This window comes from Bactrocera dorsalis, chromosome 2 (assembly GCF_023373825.1).
Source record: "Bactrocera dorsalis isolate Fly_Bdor chromosome 2, ASM2337382v1, whole genome shotgun sequence".
Classification (NCBI taxonomy): Eukaryota; Metazoa; Arthropoda; class Insecta; order Diptera; family Tephritidae; genus Bactrocera; species Bactrocera dorsalis.
The window spans coordinates 44,753,521-44,773,845 of record NC_064304.1 but is presented as its reverse complement, the minus strand read 5'-3'; the positions used below and the strand labels follow the sequence as shown (position 1 = coordinate 44,773,845).

General features: G+C 35.8%; 2 protein-coding genes and 1 long non-coding RNA gene across 4 annotated transcripts; 1 reads left to right on the top strand and 2 right to left on the bottom strand.

The window, feature by feature from the left end:
• Window positions 1-7,151: 7,151 nt before the first annotated feature.
• LOC105222921 (E3 ubiquitin-protein ligase MARCHF5) lies at window positions 7,152-10,778 on the bottom strand. Its single transcript, XM_011200485.4, has 3 exons — window positions 9,651-10,778; window positions 9,393-9,589; window positions 7,152-8,510 (listed from the first exon to the last, which is right to left on the bottom strand). Exons 1-3 carry the CDS (start codon window positions 10,299-10,301, stop codon window positions 8,045-8,047), a joined length of 1,314 nt encoding a protein of 437 aa, XP_011198787.2. The 5' UTR covers window positions 10,302-10,778; the 3' UTR covers window positions 7,152-8,044.
• A 917-nt stretch (window positions 10,779-11,695) lies between these two features.
• Window positions 11,696-13,392, top strand: LOC125776872 (uncharacterized). The gene is made up of 2 exons (XR_007422043.1): window positions 11,696-11,804; window positions 11,865-13,392. It is a non-coding gene; the product is annotated as an uncharacterized LOC125776872 (long non-coding RNA).
• Window positions 13,092-19,874, bottom strand: LOC105222922 (contactin). Of its 2 annotated transcripts, none has more exons than XM_011200486.4 (10): window positions 19,717-19,874; window positions 17,416-18,436; window positions 16,479-17,356; window positions 15,616-16,420; window positions 15,393-15,559; window positions 14,447-15,319; window positions 14,206-14,374; window positions 14,019-14,152; window positions 13,771-13,954; window positions 13,092-13,706 (listed from the first exon to the last, which is right to left on the bottom strand). In XM_011200486.4, exons 2-10 carry the CDS (start codon window positions 18,278-18,280, stop codon window positions 13,600-13,602), a joined length of 4,182 nt encoding a protein of 1,393 aa, XP_011198788.2. In that variant the 5' UTR covers window positions 18,281-18,436; window positions 19,717-19,874; the 3' UTR covers window positions 13,092-13,599. The 2 variants fall into 2 exon arrangements, with proteins under 2 accessions (XP_011198788.2, XP_011198791.2); XM_011200489.4 differs by having other exon boundaries at window positions 17,416-18,417.
• Between the last annotated feature and the right edge of the window lie 451 nt (window positions 19,875-20,325).

The window sequence follows — 20,325 nt, the reverse complement described above, 5'->3', positions numbered from 1 at the left end:
TCTAGCGCCCCATGCTGGCGCTATCTATATGTCGACTAGTGCGTTATAATCTGCTATCTTTATCGATTGTCCAGTGAGAATTTCATGACATTTCATAGATTGGAAGTGAAGTTATTGTTTCTTAAGTGTCAGTATGTTTATGTTATCGGTGCGGAAATGAGCTTCGAACAAAGAGCCAACATTAAATTTTGTTTTAAAATTGGTAAAACTTTTACCGAAACTTTTCAATTGATGAAACAAGTATATGGCGGTGACTGCCTATCCCATAGCAGAGTGCACGAGTGGTTTCAACGTTTTCAAAGTTGTCGTGAGGACATAAATGACGATCAAGATGTGGACCAATCAAAACCCGTGATCACATGCTAATTTCTCTCGAAACTGTGAGTGAATTCATCAAAAATCAGCCGAAATGAACATTGAAATTCAAGGAAATGGAACTGAACATCTCCAAAACATCGCTTTATCGCATTTCGACCGAACATTTGTGCTTACGAAAGGTGTGGGCACGGTCTATTCCACACAAATTAACTGACGACCAAAAATTGCTCAGAATTCAACATTCGAAGGACGATTATTTGACCAAAAATTACATTTTAACCATTAACCACTCTCCGTATTCTCCTGATATGGCATCGAGCGACTTCTTCCTCTTCGGAAAAATGCATTTGCCCACGAAAGGAAAGCGTTATGCAGACGTGGGCGATTCAAACATACTGGTGACCATACCGGCCAACGAGCTAAAACACTCGTTCGACATTCTTTTGGACCGAAAGCTGCATTGAAGCAGAAGGAGAGTATTTTGAATAAAATAAATTGATTTTGCCGAAAAAACCATTTGTTCTGTTTTCTTTTAAGGCCTGTTTACTTTGGAACGCACCTTGTATAAGTTCCTTAGTAGTCAATAGCAAGGACACCTGTAGGTGAAAATTTTTTAAAAAATGGGCGTGGCCTTGGCTTCTAATATGTTTAATGTACATATCTCCTAAACCACTTAACCTACAACAACCAAGTTTGCTATGCTCGAATATTATAAAAACTCCTATCGACAGTGTGAAAATGGATGAAATCGGCAGATAACCCCGCTCAGTCCCCATATAACGGTATTGTTAAAAACTACTAAAATGGCGATAAATCAATAAATATTTACGCCATAGCTTATATAAAGATTTTCGTACTTCCAGGTGACTTTATGCTGGATATATCGGCCAATATTTGAGTTATCTCAATGAAGGACAGGGTGTTTTACTCATAACAGTATATCATTGTGCTTAAAATGGGTAAAATTGATTAAAAACTTGACCTAGCCCCCATATAACCATTACCAGGATATTCGAACATCCGACAGACTTTGCTCCATATGAATGGGGATTGTATGTGGGGTAGCTTAATGGAATGATAATAGTTAATAGATAAACAAAATCGAGTGGATACTACTCTAATTCTCATATACTATGTATAATGATTTTCGATTTATCTTATGCCGGATTTGTCGGTTAGTGTACGAGTTATATAGGGTAAATTCATATATTAAATTGCTTAGATTCTAAACCTCTGGAAGACGTTTTTCTTTCCTCGGCTTTGTTTCTTGCAAGTTATATAAAAATTTTGGTTGCACCCGAACTTACCCCTTCCTTATTTACTTTCATATAATATTTAGCAGAAGCGCTGAAATGATCGTGCTTTAAAGTTTTCCAGCGATTAAAGAAACTCAAAGCCACGCAATTTTGTCATAATTTAATATTAATGAAGCAACTCTTCCACTGTTTTTCCATCGTTCGGTAATTCAAACATTCCAATAACCATACAAATAGTCGTTGTGGTAGTCTTTGAAAATTATTTCCTCATCAGCTCAAAAAATAGACGCCATAACTTTTCCAGCTGAAGGTTGCGTCGTACCAAGCTTTGGTTTCGCTTGCATGCAGTCCAATTGGATGACTGTTATAATTACCGATGCTAAAAATTTTATATACTACTAGGGGACCCGTCCACGCTTTACTGTGGCTAATACATAGATAATACTAATACTACCATCTATATGATTTCTATTAGTTGGATTATAACTATTAGTTAATGAGATATAGCATTTTTGCGAAGCAACTTGTGTTATTTTACAAAGAAATGGATCATAAAGCATTTCGTGTGTTAATAAAGCATTGCTTTTTGGGGGAAAATACTGTTGAATTTTGGCTTAGGGAAATCCACCGTTGAAAAGATATTTGCTAAACTGGAAACAGGCGAAATGAGCAAAGTAGGTGCCTCGCAAGTTCATAATCCAACAAAAACAACGAATAACGAGAAGTGTTTAAGTGCTTTCTAATCGGAATAAAGCTGACCCTGGTTCTAAGCTACCTCCCAACCAATTTTCAGCCAAATCGGTTCAGCCGTTCTTGAGTTATACGGGTAAATGGTGTAACTAACAACAACTTTCTGTTATATATAGAGATTTTTAAATTGCTCCCGAGCTCAGAAACTGGACAGAACCACTTAAGCCACCTTATGGTTTCAGACATGTTTTATCCATCACTTCGTTTCTATTGAAATGTTTACACACTACATTTTCAACTTGCGTCACTCAAAAAGTTATATCTTAGGAACCATTTGTTAGCTGCTTAATTAATAAATAGCCTTATCAATGAAGGTTTAGGGATTAGGGATTCTATGTGAGCATTTAAAATTAACTAAAAACCGTTTTCTCAATGTCAAGTTAGCAGCCATCTGTCAGTTAAGTTCTGGCTTAACTTAACAAATACTCCTTCTTTTGGTTATGAATCTTATATAACTAGAACTTAATCGACAGATAGCTGCTAACCAGGCTTTGAGAAAACGGCCCAAATAATGATTCCCATCAATATGTTAGAAATTATAACGTATATGTTTTATGTCACAAAAATACAAATTTCAAAACTGGCTCTATTTATTATTTCACGCCAAAATGCTTGTTTTCATTCTATAATGGTCATTTATTTTAGTTATCTTATATTGTCTAACACTTGAAGAGTGGCGAATCGGACGAACAACTGACATGTGTAAATTAAATGGACAGCGATATGAATACCTAAACTAATAGAGATGGTTAATATATTTTAAAACTGATAGGACTAATTGATTCAAGAATAATGAGATATCTTTTTCCTCCATAAAGTAAATTTTTGTCAGCATGGCGTATAAGTAATATCATTAACCAATATGTAAGTTTTTTCCCAATGGACAATTTCACCTATACCATTTTGTAATCAGTTAGAACTACAAGGGTTAAATAGCCATTGGACTAGCCGAGAGGTCGTCATAAGCAAAAACCTTATCCTTTCCTCTTTGTTATACAAGATAGCCTAAACACCTGAGAACAACGCGAAATTTCATAAAAGTCGTTGACGTTAAAAGGCATTTCAAGAGACGCGTAAGTCATATAATGTAACATGGATACATCATTACAAGACGACACTTATAGGAACATGGACACCGTTAGGTTTTACTAAGTTTTAATCAAATAGGAAGTGTAATTATTCAATTTTGTATTTGTAGTTCAATTAAAACAGAAAATTCCATTCTTCCGACATTTCGAAAAGTTTATCCTTGTTATATTTACATTAACACATTTTATACCCAATATAGTTATCCAAACTGAATTATTGCACCTTGTTTCCTTATTTTACCAAGTTTCATTTATTTATTTATTTATTTAATAATTTTACGCCAATCGGCATTATAACGGGTGATTTTTTTGAGGTTAGGATTTTCATGCATTAGTATTTGACAGATCACGTGGGATTTCAGACATGGTGTCAAAGAGAAAGATGCTCAGTATGCTTTGACATTTCATCATGAATAGACTTACTAACGAGCAACGCTTGCAAATCATTGAATTTTATTACCAAAATCAGTGTTCGGTTCGAAATGTGTTTCGCGCGCGTGTTTTGTTCAGCGATGAGGCTCATTTCTGGTTGAATGGCTACGTAAATAAGCAAAATTGCCGCATTTGGGGTGAAGAGCAACCAGAAGCCGTTCAAGAACTGCCCATGCATCCCGAAAAATGCACTGTTTGGTGTGGTTTGTACGCTGGTGGAATCTGTTGGACGCAACGTTACGGTGAATGGCGATCGCTATCGTTCGATGCTAACAAACTTTTTGTTGCCAAAAATGGAAGAACTGAACTTGGTTGACATGTGGTTTCAACAAGATGGCGCTACATGCCACACAGCTCGCGATTCTATGGCCATTTTGAGGGAAAACTTCGGACAACAATTCATCTCAAGAAACGGACCCGTAAGTTGGCCACCAAGATCATGCGATTTAACGCCTTTAGACTATTTTTTGTGGGGCTACGTCAAGTCTAAAGTCTACAGAAATAAGCCAGCAACTATTCCAGCTTTGGAAGACAACATTTCCGAAGAAATTCGGGCTATTCCGGCCGAAATGCTCGAAAAAGTTGCCCAAAATTGGACTTTCCGAATGGACCACCTAAGACGCAGCCGCGGTCAACATTTAAATGAAATTATCTTCAAAAAGTAAATGTCATGAACCAATCTAACGTTTCAAATAAAGAACCGATGAGATTTTGCAAATTTTATGCGTTTTTTTTTTTTTTAAAGTTATCAAGCTCTTAAAAAATCACCCTTTACAACATGTATAAAGAAATATAATATAAATTGATTTAGAGGGGAAATATAAAATTATAATATAATTATTACATAGAAATTATAGTACAGCAAGTAAAAAAAAAAGAAAATTAAATTTGTCTTGACTAGGGGAATTTTAATAGACGTCGTTTTATATCAGGGATGAATGCGTTGAGTGAGCCGTTGTAGAAATCCACTTCAGTATGCAGCGAGCGACTGTGTGGGCCGTTGAACACGTAGTTTTTTGAGGTTTTTATGGTTTTTAACAGGCGGTTGCGTCTTAAAAAGATACCCGTCGGTGCCAACTCGAAACAGCTAGTGATGTCCGGAGCATCAATTAATCCATTCACGACTTTAAAGAAGAACATTAGGTCAGCTATCTAACGACGAGCATGTAACTTGTTGATGTTGAAGCGGTCATAGATATCTTCAGTTGAGTTGAGACCACCAGAAACATCGTGACAGTACCGGTAGCCTAGAATTTGACATAGTTTCGCCTGAACTCTTTCAACACGGTTGATTGCCACGTCAGTGAAAGGTGACCAAATTACACTACCATAATCCAGGACTGGGGGGACCAGCGAGGAAAAAAGACGCAGAATGGAGTTGGGATTCTTAAAGTCTTTACTTGTCCGAGTTATAAAACCAAGAACTTTGAAAGCCTGATGTAAGATCTTGTCGATGTGTTTGCTGAATGTCAATTTGTTGTCGATGAGTATGCCCAGGTCCTTTACTTGTTCAACTACGTTTATTGCCTCATTACTGAGGTTGTAATTAGATGGAGTGTATGAGTGCGATCGTGAAAATGATATGACAGCGCACTTTTTGATATTCAGATCAAGCTTATTCTTGTGGCACCAGGTCGAGAGTGCATCAATGTCACTTTGGAGAGTAACAGTATCTAGTTCGCAAGATATGGCTCTGAATAACTTTAGGTCATCTGCATAAAGCAGACAGTCAGATCAGAAGAAATCACCGATATCATTAACAAATATATTAAAAAGAGTGGGACCCAAATGCGAACCTTGCGGCACCCCAGATGTTACATCATGCTTGATAGAGAGGTTACCATCAACTTTCACTTGGAATTGCCTACCAATCAAATACGACTGTAACCAGTTAAGTGCGTTACCTTGGATGCCATGCTTGCTTAGTTTACTCAATAAGATGTTGTGATCCACTCTATCGAAGGCTTTGCTAAAATCTGTGTAGATGAAATGAATTACTTTATCGTTGTTTAGAGATTCAAGCAGGTAATTGACGTTAGTGGTAGTGGATCTCCCACCGACGAATCCATGTTGTTTACTGGTGATGATGTTTGAGAAGAAAGCAGTCTGTTGAGGAAGAACTATCTTCTCAAAGAGTTTAGCAAGAGCAGATTGAATGCAAATTGGTTTATAGTTGGAGACATCTGCCTTTGGGCGATCCTTATGTATAGGACACACAAAATAGATCTTCCAATCAGTTGGGAAAGTACCATTGTGAAGCGAGAAACTAAAGATATGTTTGAGATGTTCACTGAGGGTGGTGGAACAACTTTTGAGAAAGATGTTTGGTAGGCCATCAGGACCAGCTCCTTTCTTGGTATTCAGAGACATTAGACATTTGTGGACTTCATTGATACTGACAGCAAACTCATCTAAAATATTAATAGCTGCAGGCTCATTATTGGGTGATGAAGAGCTCTGGCATGGATCCTGAATGTATACAGTTTTGAAGAACGATGCGAACATATTGCTGATCTCCAAGCCTGAGGTGGCTGTACAGTTGTTCCAGGACATGGTTGATGGGAAATCGCTGCTGCATCTTCTTTTGTTCTTGACAAAATGCCAGAAAGCATCAGTGTCCTCTTGGGCGTAGTTCGACTTTGTTTATGTAGTTGTTGTAGCATTCAGCGCTGAGTTGCTTGCATTCACGCCTGAGCCCACTAAACTTACTACAGTTCGGACTAGTATTGTGTTTCTTATAGGTAGCGTGAGCTTTTTTCTTGAGTAGCGTTTTATGTTTTAGTTCACTTGAAAAACAACGAGAAAGAGACTGCCTTCGGTATACCAGCAGGAACATAGGTTGAGATACCAACGCGTATTATGTCGTATAGAACTTTAATTTTGCTGTCTATGGAGGACGATAAGTAAAGATTAGACCAATCTGTGTTTAGTTAAAAATTATTGGGGTTGACATAGTCAGCATTCAAAAAGCATTTATCCAAATCTTCATCCATCCCATGAAAACCAAGTGAAGCGCTTGGAAGAGGTTCTGGTAGGCAATTTCTTCTACTTGATCAATGGACAACAACATTTTCTCAACGCTATTTAGAAAGATTATCTATATACATATGCATATATATTATATATAATATGTACATAGATATATACATATGTACCATATACATCAAATGCTCCTTACAATAAAGTATGTCGCAATAAACCTCAGTTGAGGGTGGTAAATTATTAAATACCAGTTATAATGAAAGGCTGGTGACTAGTTAGTGGGTCCATACTTACAGAAAGCTGCAAAAAATTGATTGTTCATTTCATATATTTTTGTATGCATATATTTATGAATATTGAAAACCTAAATCACAAATTCAAGTCCAAACCGCAACAACTCATTTATGTACATAATTCAGTATTGACATATTTTAATTTTCTGTCTTTCTTATAACATTGTTAAAAAATATATGAGTGTATATTTAAAAATCTATGTGTATTAAATATTTAACATACAAATGTATTTAACCGAAATTAAATAACATGAAATTGATGCTTAAGAAGCATATTTTATGTGAAAAAATCACCAACTACCATCTGATTACCCACTAAACTCATATATACATTAATCAATAAATTAATCATATTTCCGAAATTTGTTTCAAAGGTATTTAATTTAATATTTTTTAATTTTTATTTTCTAAATATTTTAGAGGAAGTTTTTATTTCTTAACTATTGGCGTTTCACGTACATAAATACACAATAATATGATCATACAAATATTTATATACTGTATGTACATACATACAAATATGGCGAAATCCACTCAACAAATCCGAATGTATTTCCTTTTGTTTATATAATAATTGTGCATTGAGCGAATTTTAAGTTAATTATGAAAGTCAATTTGCAATTTCATGTTATTCTTTATATATTGCGCTATTTCGTTTTATTTACAAATATTTATTTAATATAATTTAATTTTGGCGCTTCATATATGCAGAATTAAAACTTATTTAATACGTCGATTTGGTGTTGCTAAAATTTGGTTAGTAAAAAGAAAGTAGAGAACAAAGTACGGCCCTGATTTATTGCAACAAGCACGGATATTTATAAAGTGTATAAATGACACTCATTTCGGCTCCAAGGTCTAGGTTACAGTTGTGACAACTGTGGTAAATTAATATATCAATATATCACCTTTCGTTTAATGGGGTCTAAACCATGCTGATGCGGTCGTTTGCAGGTTGTGGTAATAAATTTGGGTCTCTTTGGAATTGTGTGCTAGGGCCACCCGAAGCTGTCCCAGCACTAGGTGCTCCACCACTAGCTGCAGTTGGAGCACCACCCGATGCAGTACCGCCACCATGGTGACGAGATGTGCTGCGATTCACGAAAATACGCACATTCTCATCAGTGTAATCAACGATGCGACGTTTCTTCTTTCGCGTATACTGTTGTTGCTTTAGATAGATCTTTAGGATACCTTTTACTGCAATAAATGTTAAACCGCCTAGAAGAGTACGATGCAGGGTATCTTCAATGGATTCAAACAACAAACGTCCGACTATAGTCGATATAGTTGGTAAAATTAGGGCTCCACAAAATATTCGAGTTGCAGAGACTGGATCTGCCAACGTAGGGGTAGCCGGATTTTGCGCCGATTGTTCCTCCTCGTCTTCGCTGAAAACATAAACAAAAACAAAATATATAATACAATATAATATACATATAATGATACATTTTTTGTCTTAAAATTTTTGCACATCGTATTCCCTAAAAATAATAAATTAAATGAAATTTCATTGAATAACTTCGCTTTCTTTTTAAGAAATTTTTGGCAAACATTCAAATGACATTCCTTCCCAAATTTTCTTCACTACCTGCCACGATTCTCTAGACTTGGTAGGTTTCCGATCAGTAACACTTTTTCATATCGACCATGAGGTTAGAGATAGACTCGGACATTACTTCAACTCCGTTTACTTTACACCATTTCATCACATTTGCTATCTTGTTGGTGTAGCCATATATTTACATAAATGTTATATTCCATTAAGCATATGGCAATATTAATTCATTTATTATTTTGAACTATGCCACTAGATCCATGACGCTTTCAATTAAAAATATTGGACCAACTTAGTTTCGAAAACTTTTACTACCAAATAAGTAAATTTTATATTCTTCTGACCACAATATAATTCGGCTGCAATGGGTGTTTGCTGCTTTCGTCTAGGTGTTTCATTTTTAAAACCATAATTTTGAAGAGTTGCTACCGTTTGAACAAAATATCCTTTGATTTCCTGAATTTCATTATACACTTTTACTTTCTTAATATTTTTTAAATGCTTTCCTAATACAAATTACTGCTATTTACTTACTTATGAAACTATTTACTTACTTTTCTAATATTGGGAAAATTTTTAGGTTAATTTTGGAAAGGAAATATCTAACACTTCTAATTTTTATTTTGAAAAGGAGTTAGTTCTTGGAGACTAGCAAAGCTGAACGAGATTTTATAGTACGCATATGCACATACATAATATAATTTTCATTACTCACGGATAAGGAATAATGAAGTTCATCAGTGGGAATTTTCGTGCAACACTTCGACGGTTGCGGATCAATCTAATTACTGCGTCCTCCCAGCGAATCATACGGCCAAGGACTAGGCCAACTGGAATAGCAGGCAGTCCAAGTAATAATATTAGTGGATCGCCATTTTCCATTAAAGCCAATCCCTTTTTGTGCCCAACAATCTGTTGTATAAAATATAATATGTAGTATAAAAAATATAGTATAGTATATCATCATAACTACCTGTAGGAAGGTTACGGCTCCATAAGTTACTGCTGTCCAATACAATGAGCCGACAAAAATACCCGCAGCTAGGAAGGGGCTTAGGCGTTTAATGATATTATCGAAAGCTTCTAATAAGTTGGCGACTTTGCCCATTTGTGGGAAAACGATAATATATTCGGTTTGGCACTGTTGACAACTAACTGCTCGCATCCCGTTACCCTTTTGTTTCTCGTCTACCCATCGATATAAACAACTTTGATGTACCCATTTTGTAGTGCCACGACATTTACATGGTTGCACCCATGGTGCTAGACGGTTATCTTCATCTGTTGCAAAACAAATCCAGCAACTTCTTTCGCCTAATTCATCTCGAACTGTCTCAGTGGTTATTGGATCTATTCCTAAATCGACACCCAGCAGTTTTCCTGCAGAGGAAGTAGTCGCTTTTTCTTCGTCATTTAATGCCAACATTTCTGGCGTTTGAGGTTGTTGTGTCAACTTGGTTAGAGAAGTAGTGGACACATTTCGGTCCATTTGGGGAAAATCTGAAGGTAGGCCTGATTGAGTTTGAAAAGTATGCATCATGTTGGATCTCGTTTCTTTATTTTCATTGGATGATGTGCCAATAGTCACTTCGGTTATATCCTGATTTAGGTCACCTTTTTTCATATTGGTATACAACTTCAAATGGGCGTGGACGTTTGTTATTTATATGTTTGTAAATATATTGACTTAACTGTATGCACTATGTTTATAATAACATTTTACACAAACGAGTCAAGATCAACCCTTCATCAAATTAATCGAAAATTCTTAAAATCCTAATTTTTGCACCTTTTATGGCTTTTGCTTTGATCAGCAGATTCACCTTCTGTCGGCTGAGAATGTGTAAACGGTTTCGACGTCCTCTTGTGTTGCTTCGTTTGTTTCTGTTCCTCTTTTAACAACCGACACATGAAACTTTTCATGCAAGCAATATTACAAAAATGATTCTATGTATTGCAGGTAGTTTATTTTTTTATCTATTTAGCACCAAATTTTGCCAATGAAGCTATTATATTTACCATTGACTCTTCCCAAAATAACTTCAAAATTTAGACGGTAGATTTCAAGAGCGTTTCCAAAAAATTTAGGAATGCTTCGGAAACGAAGAACACCGATATAAAAAAGTTGCCAGATTGGTGAATTATATTGTTTAAAGTTCAAAAGAAAAGTAAAAAAGATCTAAATAATCATATGCTGCGTGGCGCATTGAACACATAGAAGCAACACGACAGTGAACTTTAAATTGCGTCCTGAATCCTACTACATGAACATTTGTGAAAAGGCAGCGACATAACAATGGCCGGCATGAACACAAAACAACACAGCTATCCATTTTGCATGTACACAATTTCCTTGTGGCCATACTAATACCTTTCACTTCAATGAAATTTTAATATTTTGTTCAAAGTGGAATTTGTTATGCAAAAAATAAGTAACTATGCAAATTTATTTGTTCTAAATTATCAATTGTTATTACAAATGATATAACAAAGCTATTTTATATGTTTGTAAAATAACGTTAGGTTTGTTAGAGCTTTGATTAATTTTAGATTTTACATACATATTAGTGGCTTCACTCCTCTCTACTGTCAACTCTACTGTCCTCTCTACTGTCGTCCGCAAATTTAAAAATATTTTAGCGAGAGCGACAACTGCAGTCGTGCAGCTGTTTAATTAACTGTGTCCATAAGAACGTGTGTTTAATATTTGACAGATGTCGTTTGCAGTGTGCCGCGGTCATTGTGTTCAGCACATCATTATTGGCAAATTCTGTTTCGGTGCCGCCAGAGAGCGTAGATTTATAAAAATAGGTGCCAAAAGGCTTACATACTATGTCCTGTAATAGCAATGTACATATATTTCTGAGCACATTTCTCATTCAATTCTCACCTCTGTTCACGCGGCACGTTAAGGTTTCTCCTTTCGAGCTAGCAGTGGTGAAATCCGCCCATCGTGTTTTGTGCTTTTCTTCAATTGAACCATGATTCAATTAAACACAATTTATCAAAAGGAATTTTGCCGAGAACTTTTCAATCGACCTATTATGTAGTCGATGGAAGCTAGGGAAATTCATACACCAATTTTCTGCATATTAAATGGATGGGAGCTAAAGAAAGTATTGACCCGGTATTTTTATTTTAGGCATACACAGTTATTATTTACATATGATATTTTAATTTCTTTCAGATGTCTCATATATTGACGAATATAGATGTTATGAAGTCAAGTGGAAGTTCAAAAATTTTTATATTGGGAGGTCCAAAAACAGCGGGACTTACAGTTACATATTCGGTATATGGGGTTTGAAAAGTTATGAGCCGATTTCAAAATCTTCGATGCAATCGAACTTAACGTCATTTCAAGACTAAACATAATTTCGACGGAGAGTGGGTAACTTTTCAAAAGAAATATGCATACGAGTAACCACATACAATACTTTGTCATTTGTAAACAACCTGAATATTCGATTTTGCACCTTAAGGTCAGTATAGAAAGTAGCGAAACTAACAAATAGAAAACAAGTAAGAATGGGCTAAGTTCGGGTGTCACCGAACATTTTATACTCTCGCATGATAAAGTGATAATCGAGATTTCATTATCCGACATTTACATATTTTTTTATTTTGCTGTAAAATTAATTAGATTAGTACTTCCTGAGATATGGTTTTTGGTCCATAAGTGGGCGACGCCACGCCCATTTTCAATTTAAAAAAAAGCCTGGGTGCAGCTTCCTTCTGCCATTTCTTCCGTAAAATTTAGTGTTTCCGACGATTTTTGTTAGTCGGTTAACGCACTTTTAGTGATTTTCAACATAACCTTTGTATGGGAGGTGGGCGTGGTTATTATCCGATTTCTTCCATTTTTGAACTGTATATGGAAATTCCTCTCTATAGAGTTTGGTTGACATAGCTATAGTAGTTTCCGAGATATGTATAAAAAACTTAGTTGGGGGCGGGGCCACGCCCACTTTTCCAAAAAAGTTACGTCCAAATATGCCCCTCCATAATGCGATCTTTTGTGCCAAATTTCACTTTAATATCTTTATTTATGGCTCAGTTATGACACTTTATAGGTTTTCGGTTTTCGCCATTTTGTGGGCGTGGCAGTGGGCCGATTTTGCCCATCTTCGAACTTAACCTTCTTATGGAGCCAAGAAATACGTGTACCAAGTTTAATCATGATATCTCAATTTTTACTCAAATTACAGCTTGCACGGACGGACGGACGGACGTACGGACGGACAGATAGACATCCGGATTTCAACTCTACTCGTCACCCTGATCACTTTGGTACATATAACCCTATATCTGACTCTTTTAGTTTTAGGACTTACAAACAACCGTTATATGAACAAAACTATAATACTCTCATTAGCAACTTTGTTGCGAGAGTATAAAAATAACAATACTTACATACAAAAACTTATTTAATAAATTTATTTTTAACTTTTGTATACATAAATATAATTCTGAATGGGAATACAGTTTTTTGATAATCTGTAATTAAAAGATTTCGCTCACATTAATTTTTTTCTGGCTTAACTATCATAATAAGGCCACTTATTTATATAAAATATGTATGTATGGATCGATTGAATTATGTATTACTACAGTTACAATTCGAGCTGATAGACATTTAACTAAATCCTAAATATACGTAAAATTGTGAGATTCATTTGCACACATAAGTATGTACAAAAAGACGGAATCGTTGCGCTGTTAAAAAATAACTGTAAACTTAAAATAAAATGCATTCATTTTTTGTAGGATATAGACATTTGATGGAATGCTTTCGTTAAATGTTTTTATATACATATTAATATGTAAGTATATCGAGCTATAATACTACACCACTACATAAACGAGTGCAGAATGGACGGAATTTATATTGAATGCATTCGAAATGTACTCAATAGTGTCAATCAGTTATTGTTTAGGTACATTGAGATAAGGTACAACAAACTAACTACTAACACTGTGTTAAGGCCACTGCGGTAGTGGCGACTTGCGTGATTGCGCGTTGTTTTACCTAGAAAGAAATATTATTTAGATTCAAAAAATTGATTCATAAATGTTCACCGTTACAGGCTTACCCATTTGGAAGCGCAATGTGGGACTGGACATGCGGCCATCGCCGCCATTACTGAAGGCCAGTACACGCATATTATAGCTTTTGCCTGGGGTAAGATTCGTTATGTATGCCTCCAACTTTTCACCAACAGGAATGATTGTGTTATTAGCTGTAATCATATTTTGATCGCTCTCCCATACGCGCACCTACAATTTCAAAATATAATTTTTAATAAAATTGTATGTTTTTTTGTAAAATCATTAAAATTACCTTATAGCCCTCGATGGGCTCTTCATCCTGTGCTGGTGATACATAACGCCATACCACACGCACAGTCGAAGGGTTTATGCCATACACGTGCACTGATGATGGCGGCTTTTGAGGCGCCTTGCGGTACGTTCGCTCTATAAATGAGAAATTTATTACAAATAGTTTACATAAGCATAACATATCTTACCTTCGAAACGTTCACTTTCTGGTCCCTCGCCTGCAGCATTATAAGCCATCACTTTTACAAAGTAATATGTATCTGGTTGCAGACCGACAATTAGAGCCCAATTTCTTGTAGTACGCGACAGATAGTATACAGAATCCTCTTCATTATGTGTAGTCTTCCAGTATTTCAACTAAATAAAAAGAGAAAATATTTTAAATTAGTTTCGAAAATGAACATGAAAAATGCCAAACCTAAAACTTACTCTGTGCCCTATCAATTTACCGCGCACATTCTCCCTGGTCATTTCGATCGGTTGCCATGTAACATTGAAAGCCGTGGAATTGAAAGGTATAGCAAATGGTTTTTGTGGAGCCACTTGTGGCATATCTTCCGCCGAGTATATAACTACTGGTTCACTCTCGGGACCCTTACCGATATTGTTAATGGCCTGCACTTTCACCTCATATTCAGTATAATAGTTATTTTGTGGTATATTAACAACCGCTACACCATCGTTTTGCAAAGATTTTAGCTCCTCGGAGGCCCATTCTAACGTGCCTCTCAGCTTCCAGAACACTTTGTAATGTATGCCATGACTATGTTGTTCTTGTGGCAAGAGTGGATCCCATGTAATTGTCAAATCTCCAATCTTACCACCACCACCACCTACGTTACGCGGTGCTATATATGGCTTGTCTTCGTATGTGCTGTAAATTGGCGACGGAGCCGATGGTATACCTATACCCAAGTCATTAACAGCAGCTACGCTAAATTCGTACGAGCACCACGGTATGAGATTGGAAACCTCTGCCTGCTGTCGGCCAGTATATCGGTCTACCTCACGACCACGAACACTTGTGGACACATTCACCCAGGTTCGATTCCAATTGGTGCGTCCTAGTATATTATAGTAGCGTATAGGCCGTCCGTTGTTGGCGCCATCTACCCATTCAATTATCGCTTTCGTTTTACCAATTTCAATAACTTGTACACCACCAGGCGCACCAGGAGCACCTTCTATTACAACAGAAGTTCTAGATGCTATCTCATTCACTGAAGATTTCACCACACATTCATAGTCACCACCGTCAAGCAATGTTACATTATGTACGGTGAGTCGATTACGGTCAATTATCTATGAAATTCAATATAATTAGATGAATGAGACGAGATGTATTTTGTTGATAATAATACAAAAAAAAACTTACAATACGTTCAGTGCCATCATGATTGTTTCGCAATGTTTCGCCATTACGTTTCCACACAAAAGCGACATCAAGCAACTCATCATAGCTAGCGTCACATTGAAGGAAAATCAAATCGTGCTCTTGCGTGGTAATGCGCAATGGAGGTGTCTGTGTGAAACGCAGCTCCTCTAAAACAGAAAACGCGTTTAATGTTATACACAATCTGTAAAACCAAATTACTTACGTAACACAATTACTCGAGAGCGTGACTCATCTGTCCCCGCTTTATTAGTTGCAACGCATGTGTATAAACCCTCATCGTCCCGTGAAGTCGGCGCTATTATCAACGTACCACTGGGTAAAATGCGCCTATGTCCCCCAGCACCGATAAGTTGACCATCTTTCTTCCATTGGAATTTAGGACGTGGTGCTGCTTCGGGGTCGCATACGATGGTCGTGTTACCGTTTTGCACAGCATAAATCTCTGGTTCAAGTGGTCTTTTCTTGAATGAAGGTTTCATTGATAGTACTCGTAATTGGGCTGAGGAGAATGCAGTTTTCAATTGGTTCGTCGCACCGCACTGGTACATGCCGTCATCCTTGTCCGCCTCCAAGTATTTGACAGTAAGCACATTGTCCTGTATTATATAGCGATCTTTATCTATGCGCTCAGCATCTAGGCGTTCCGCATTTTTATACCAAGTATAATTGACATCAGGTATTGCAAATGCCTCGCAAATAAATGTCACGTCGCCGTTATTATCCATTATTTTATCTTGTAATGGAATTGTAAATTGTGGCTTCATTTGTATATTGATGATAATCGATTTATGTATAGTTTTGCGCGGATTGGAAATTGTGCAGGTATATTCTCCATTATCGTTAGTTGTTGCATTCTCAATAATTAGCACGCGACTATTGCTTATGGTATACGCATTACGCTGTAGAGGTTGGCCGACTCTAGTCCAATTATACGAAGGTATAGGATACCCAAAACCGACACATTCGAGGCGTATCTCATCGCCAGCAATGGGAGCTTCGGGGAACACCTTTAAAAAACATTAATTATTAATATATTTATATAATATATATATTGCAACTGATCACCTTTGGGAATGTGTTTGCAAAAATTAACGTTTGATAATTGCTGTTGGGCGTTACACGCAATGGGAAAAATGGACCATTGCGGCCAGTATCGGAAACTGATGTCTGTACACTACATGAATAATTAGCGCGATCAACTACCTCTATGGATGAGAAATATAAAGCACCATCATTAGAAACAAAAACACGCTGATCTTCTTGAACGAAATTCGGAAAATAATCGCGCGCCCAATAGTATTTTACATCTGGGTAATGTTGTGGTGGGTCACAAAATATAGCTTTGCCCCAATTCATATCAGCAGTTTCGGCCGAGCGTTTCAGATTGAACTCCATAATAAATCCAAAATTCAAATGTGCACTCTCGGAACGTATGCGTCCAAATTTGTTTTCCGCAACACAATGGTAAGCACCTTGATCGAGTGCTTGTTTTGGATCGTAAATTATCAGGTTACCTCCAGAAATCGTATAGCGGTCATTAGTTAATGGATCAATAGTCATATATTCAAGTGAATCATTTACGTAGACTTCGCGATACCAGCGGTATGTGGGTGTGGGAAATCCGCCTGCCAAACAACTCAACGTAACATCGTTTATAAGTCGATTCTTGCTCGTATCGAATGTCGTGTCATTTGGCTGTTTTACAAAGTAAGGACCGCGTGGAATTTTTTCCAAATCTTTAATATCTAAGCCGTAATGAAATGGACGCTTGTCATCTAATTTCAACTTGATATTTTCAGGATTATATAGTACTTTTGACTCGCAGATGAATAAGTTCAATTCTATGTCATATGCAGGCATGAATGTCCAACGATCGCGTTTCTTTGAAAATCCATAAACGACACGATCTCTGGTAAATGGGTTATCTCCATTCTGGTTTGGTCCTGTAAAAAAAAGAAAACATCATTTGATATCATCGCTTTATAATTATATTACTTCGTACCAATAAATCCACGCAAATTGTTTTGATTCCGACTATTAATAGAGCCTGGCACAGTATTGTAGAACTGATTGGGATTATTGCGATTATAGTCAGTCTGGTACATGTTCTGGACTAAGAATCGATTGTCGTGTAAATTTTCGTTTTCAAACGATTGATCTTCATCAAAAGCAAATGCGTCTTCCAACACGAGGAATGGTGAATTATCATCGTTTGCCCAGCTATTGGGTCCAGTCTGTCTTGCGGATATCCAAAATCGGTTCTGGCGTTGATTCTGTATTATCAATTGTTTCAGTATAAAAGAATGTTTTTCAACACTATCTACATTTAACAGCTCGGCATTGTAGGCTTTACAAATTTTCTTTGCTTCTAGCCAGTTACGTTTTGGCGAACGTATGAATCTGTAGCAAGTTTGGCGAAAAGATATCCAATGCTCTGGGCAGTAATTTTGCACTTCATTGTCTATATAGTCAAAGCTGGTTGATGTGATTCCACGGTTGAACGGATCATAGTTACTTATACCACTACCGCCTGTCCCATATATGCCTCCAGTATTACCACTACCTAAAGCGTTCGATGACTGATCATAAAAGTTATTTTGGTTTGGCGGACCAACCAGTAAGCCACCACCCCCCTGTTGGGGGTTTTGTAGATCTTTTTGAGATGATATTAGTGGATTGTCGTATTGTGAAACCGGTGACCCTTGCTGAGTATTCGTATAAAGAGGATTATAACGGGGTTGATATTCTTTGTTGTATGTGGGTTGATATGTTTGTGGCTCGTTAATTTGTGCGTCAGGATTTGCATCAGCGTCGCCATATCTTAATAATGCCAGAAGGACGACAAAAAAAACAGCAACTCGCGCCATTTCAGCCGATAAATATCAAGGAAATGCGCTTAGAATAACAAGACAAATTAGTTGAAATTCAGAGTTTCTGGTATTTTAAAGGCACATTTTTGATGGTTGTTGTAAGCGGAATATAAATTCGAATGGTTCCCTTGGTGCTGTAAAAATTTCAATTGGCTAAAATGAAAACATGAAATATATTTATATGTAGATATGTATGTACATATGTTTGTATGTATGTATGAATGCAAACTGAATTAGAAAAAGCATTTGGAGAATTTTAATTACATTCATTAAATAATCTAAATGGGCGAATTAGTTGGTATTGTGAAATTTTTGTACATGTGTATATAGAGGTGAGGAAATAAACATTAAACGGTACAAAATGTTTATGAGTAAATTCATATTCAGACATGTGTTCTCATGTACCTCGTACATTTGTTGAAGTTCAAACTTTTTATACCCTGAACAGCGTATATTAAGTTTACCACGAAGTTTGTAAAATATATACATAGATGATCAGCATGATGAGATGAGTCAATTTAGCTCGAAACAGAATGATGAAAATCATGTTTTATGGGGAATACATTTTTATTTGACGATATATCTTCGAACTATTATTTAAGCCTACGGTCCAGTCTCTGATAAATTGTTTAGAGTATGAAATAGTGAAGGGTATCATTTCTTTCTAAATTTTTCTTGTTTACGTTATTTATTAATCAAAAGTTAAAATATCTGAGAAATAATATACTGTTTATATAAAATTTTCGAACATTTCCAATAAGGTAAGAAATAAAAAATTCAAACAAAAAAGTAGATGTCTTTTAGCTATTGATGCTAAATGTCATATTCTCGTAAACATATTATTAGGGACTTTACCTAAAGTTCTTATGCGTGTGTCAAGTACGTTGGCAGAGGTAATACGTTGGTGCGAGCATTCGTACGAGTTAGGTGTGGCATTGGCTTTAAAACATTTACTATCTTTTGCATTAAATAAATTTAAACTAATTTTATTTTAATATATTCAACTTAAGAATTTAAATGATATGCTTGGTATTTTTGTAATACCCTTTTGACTTTTATAAAGAAGTATGCTTAAATGTAAAAGAAAATAGTAATAAAATGTTAACTGCGCTGCCTTCGTCGACAGAATGCCAGCAGCACACCGTTCAATGCACAATTCACATAATTCTTTAGTATCGTCCGGTTTTTACATACAAATAATGTCCGGATTCACTTAATTCTTTCATATTATATTTAAAAATGGTATCGAGTAATATTTTAAATTTTTTAAAAGTTTATTTGCATATTTACGTATAAACTGAGTCACACGGTCGGCTTGATCTTTATTAAGTCAAGCTTACGCCAACCGTAAACCACACCTTAAAATATAATTGTTAATTTCTTCATATAAAAAATCGGTATGGAAGTTATAGCCCAAACAAAATTTGTATTACCTTTCAAAAATATTTTTTTCTGCTGAAGTTTTCAATTATAAGGTTTTTTTCTTATTGGAAATAAAACTGAAAATTAATTGAAAACAAAAATTTCACCCAGCAGCGAATAAATCGGACACAACAGAACGAGCACAAAAAGTGAAATAATCCATTCAAACAAGAAAACGATGAAATAAGAAACGAAAGAGAATCAGTGGATTTTGGTATTGAGACATTTATACAAATATTAATTCACAATAGGGTTTTAAATCTGGAACCAAGAATTTCTTATATGTACGTTACATTTTATAAACTTTATAAACTAATTTAATTGGTCAAATAAATTCCATTTATAAATATGTTTTAATAAAAGCCAAAAATTAGAAGAAGGAGGTACCCTAACCGATGGATTTCACCTAATTTTAGTATCCTTAACCATTTCCAAAAATTAGTAATTACACTTTATATTGCTTCATTCGGAGACATTCCAAAACAATTAGCGTATTCAGAGGTATAGGGAACTCCAAATCAATTTAAATATTTCAAATTATTCTTTGTTCCCAATATAGAAATGTTCATCATTTTATTTAATTTAAATCAACATAACTTATATATAGTTTAATAATGTTT

Excerpts from the sequence above, each read along its gene's own strand:
- LOC105222921 (XM_011200485.4), bottom strand. The coding sequence starts at position 10,301 with ATGAAAAAAGGTGACCTAAATCAGGATATAACCGAAGTGACTATTGGC. Across the intron at positions 9,590-9,650 it reads GAGCCGTAACCTTCCTACAG|ATTGTTGGGCACAAAAAGGG; the intron begins GTAGTTATGATG and ends TTTATACAACAG. Across the intron at positions 8,511-9,392 it reads AACTTCATTATTCCTTATCC|CGAAGACGAGGAGGAACAAT; the intron begins GTGAGTAATGAA and ends TTATGTTTTCAG.
- LOC105222922 (XM_011200486.4), bottom strand. The coding sequence starts at position 18,280 with ATGGCGCGAGTTGCTGTTTTTTTTGTCGTCCTTCTGGCATTATTAAGA. Across the intron at positions 15,560-15,615 it reads CTCTCGAGTAATTGTGTTAC|AGGAGCTGCGTTTCACACAG; the intron begins GTAAGTAATTTG and ends TTTCTGTTTTAG. Across the intron at positions 15,320-15,392 it reads ATGATGGCACTGAACGTATT|ATAATTGACCGTAATCGACT; the intron begins GTAAGTTTTTTT and ends TGAATTTCATAG.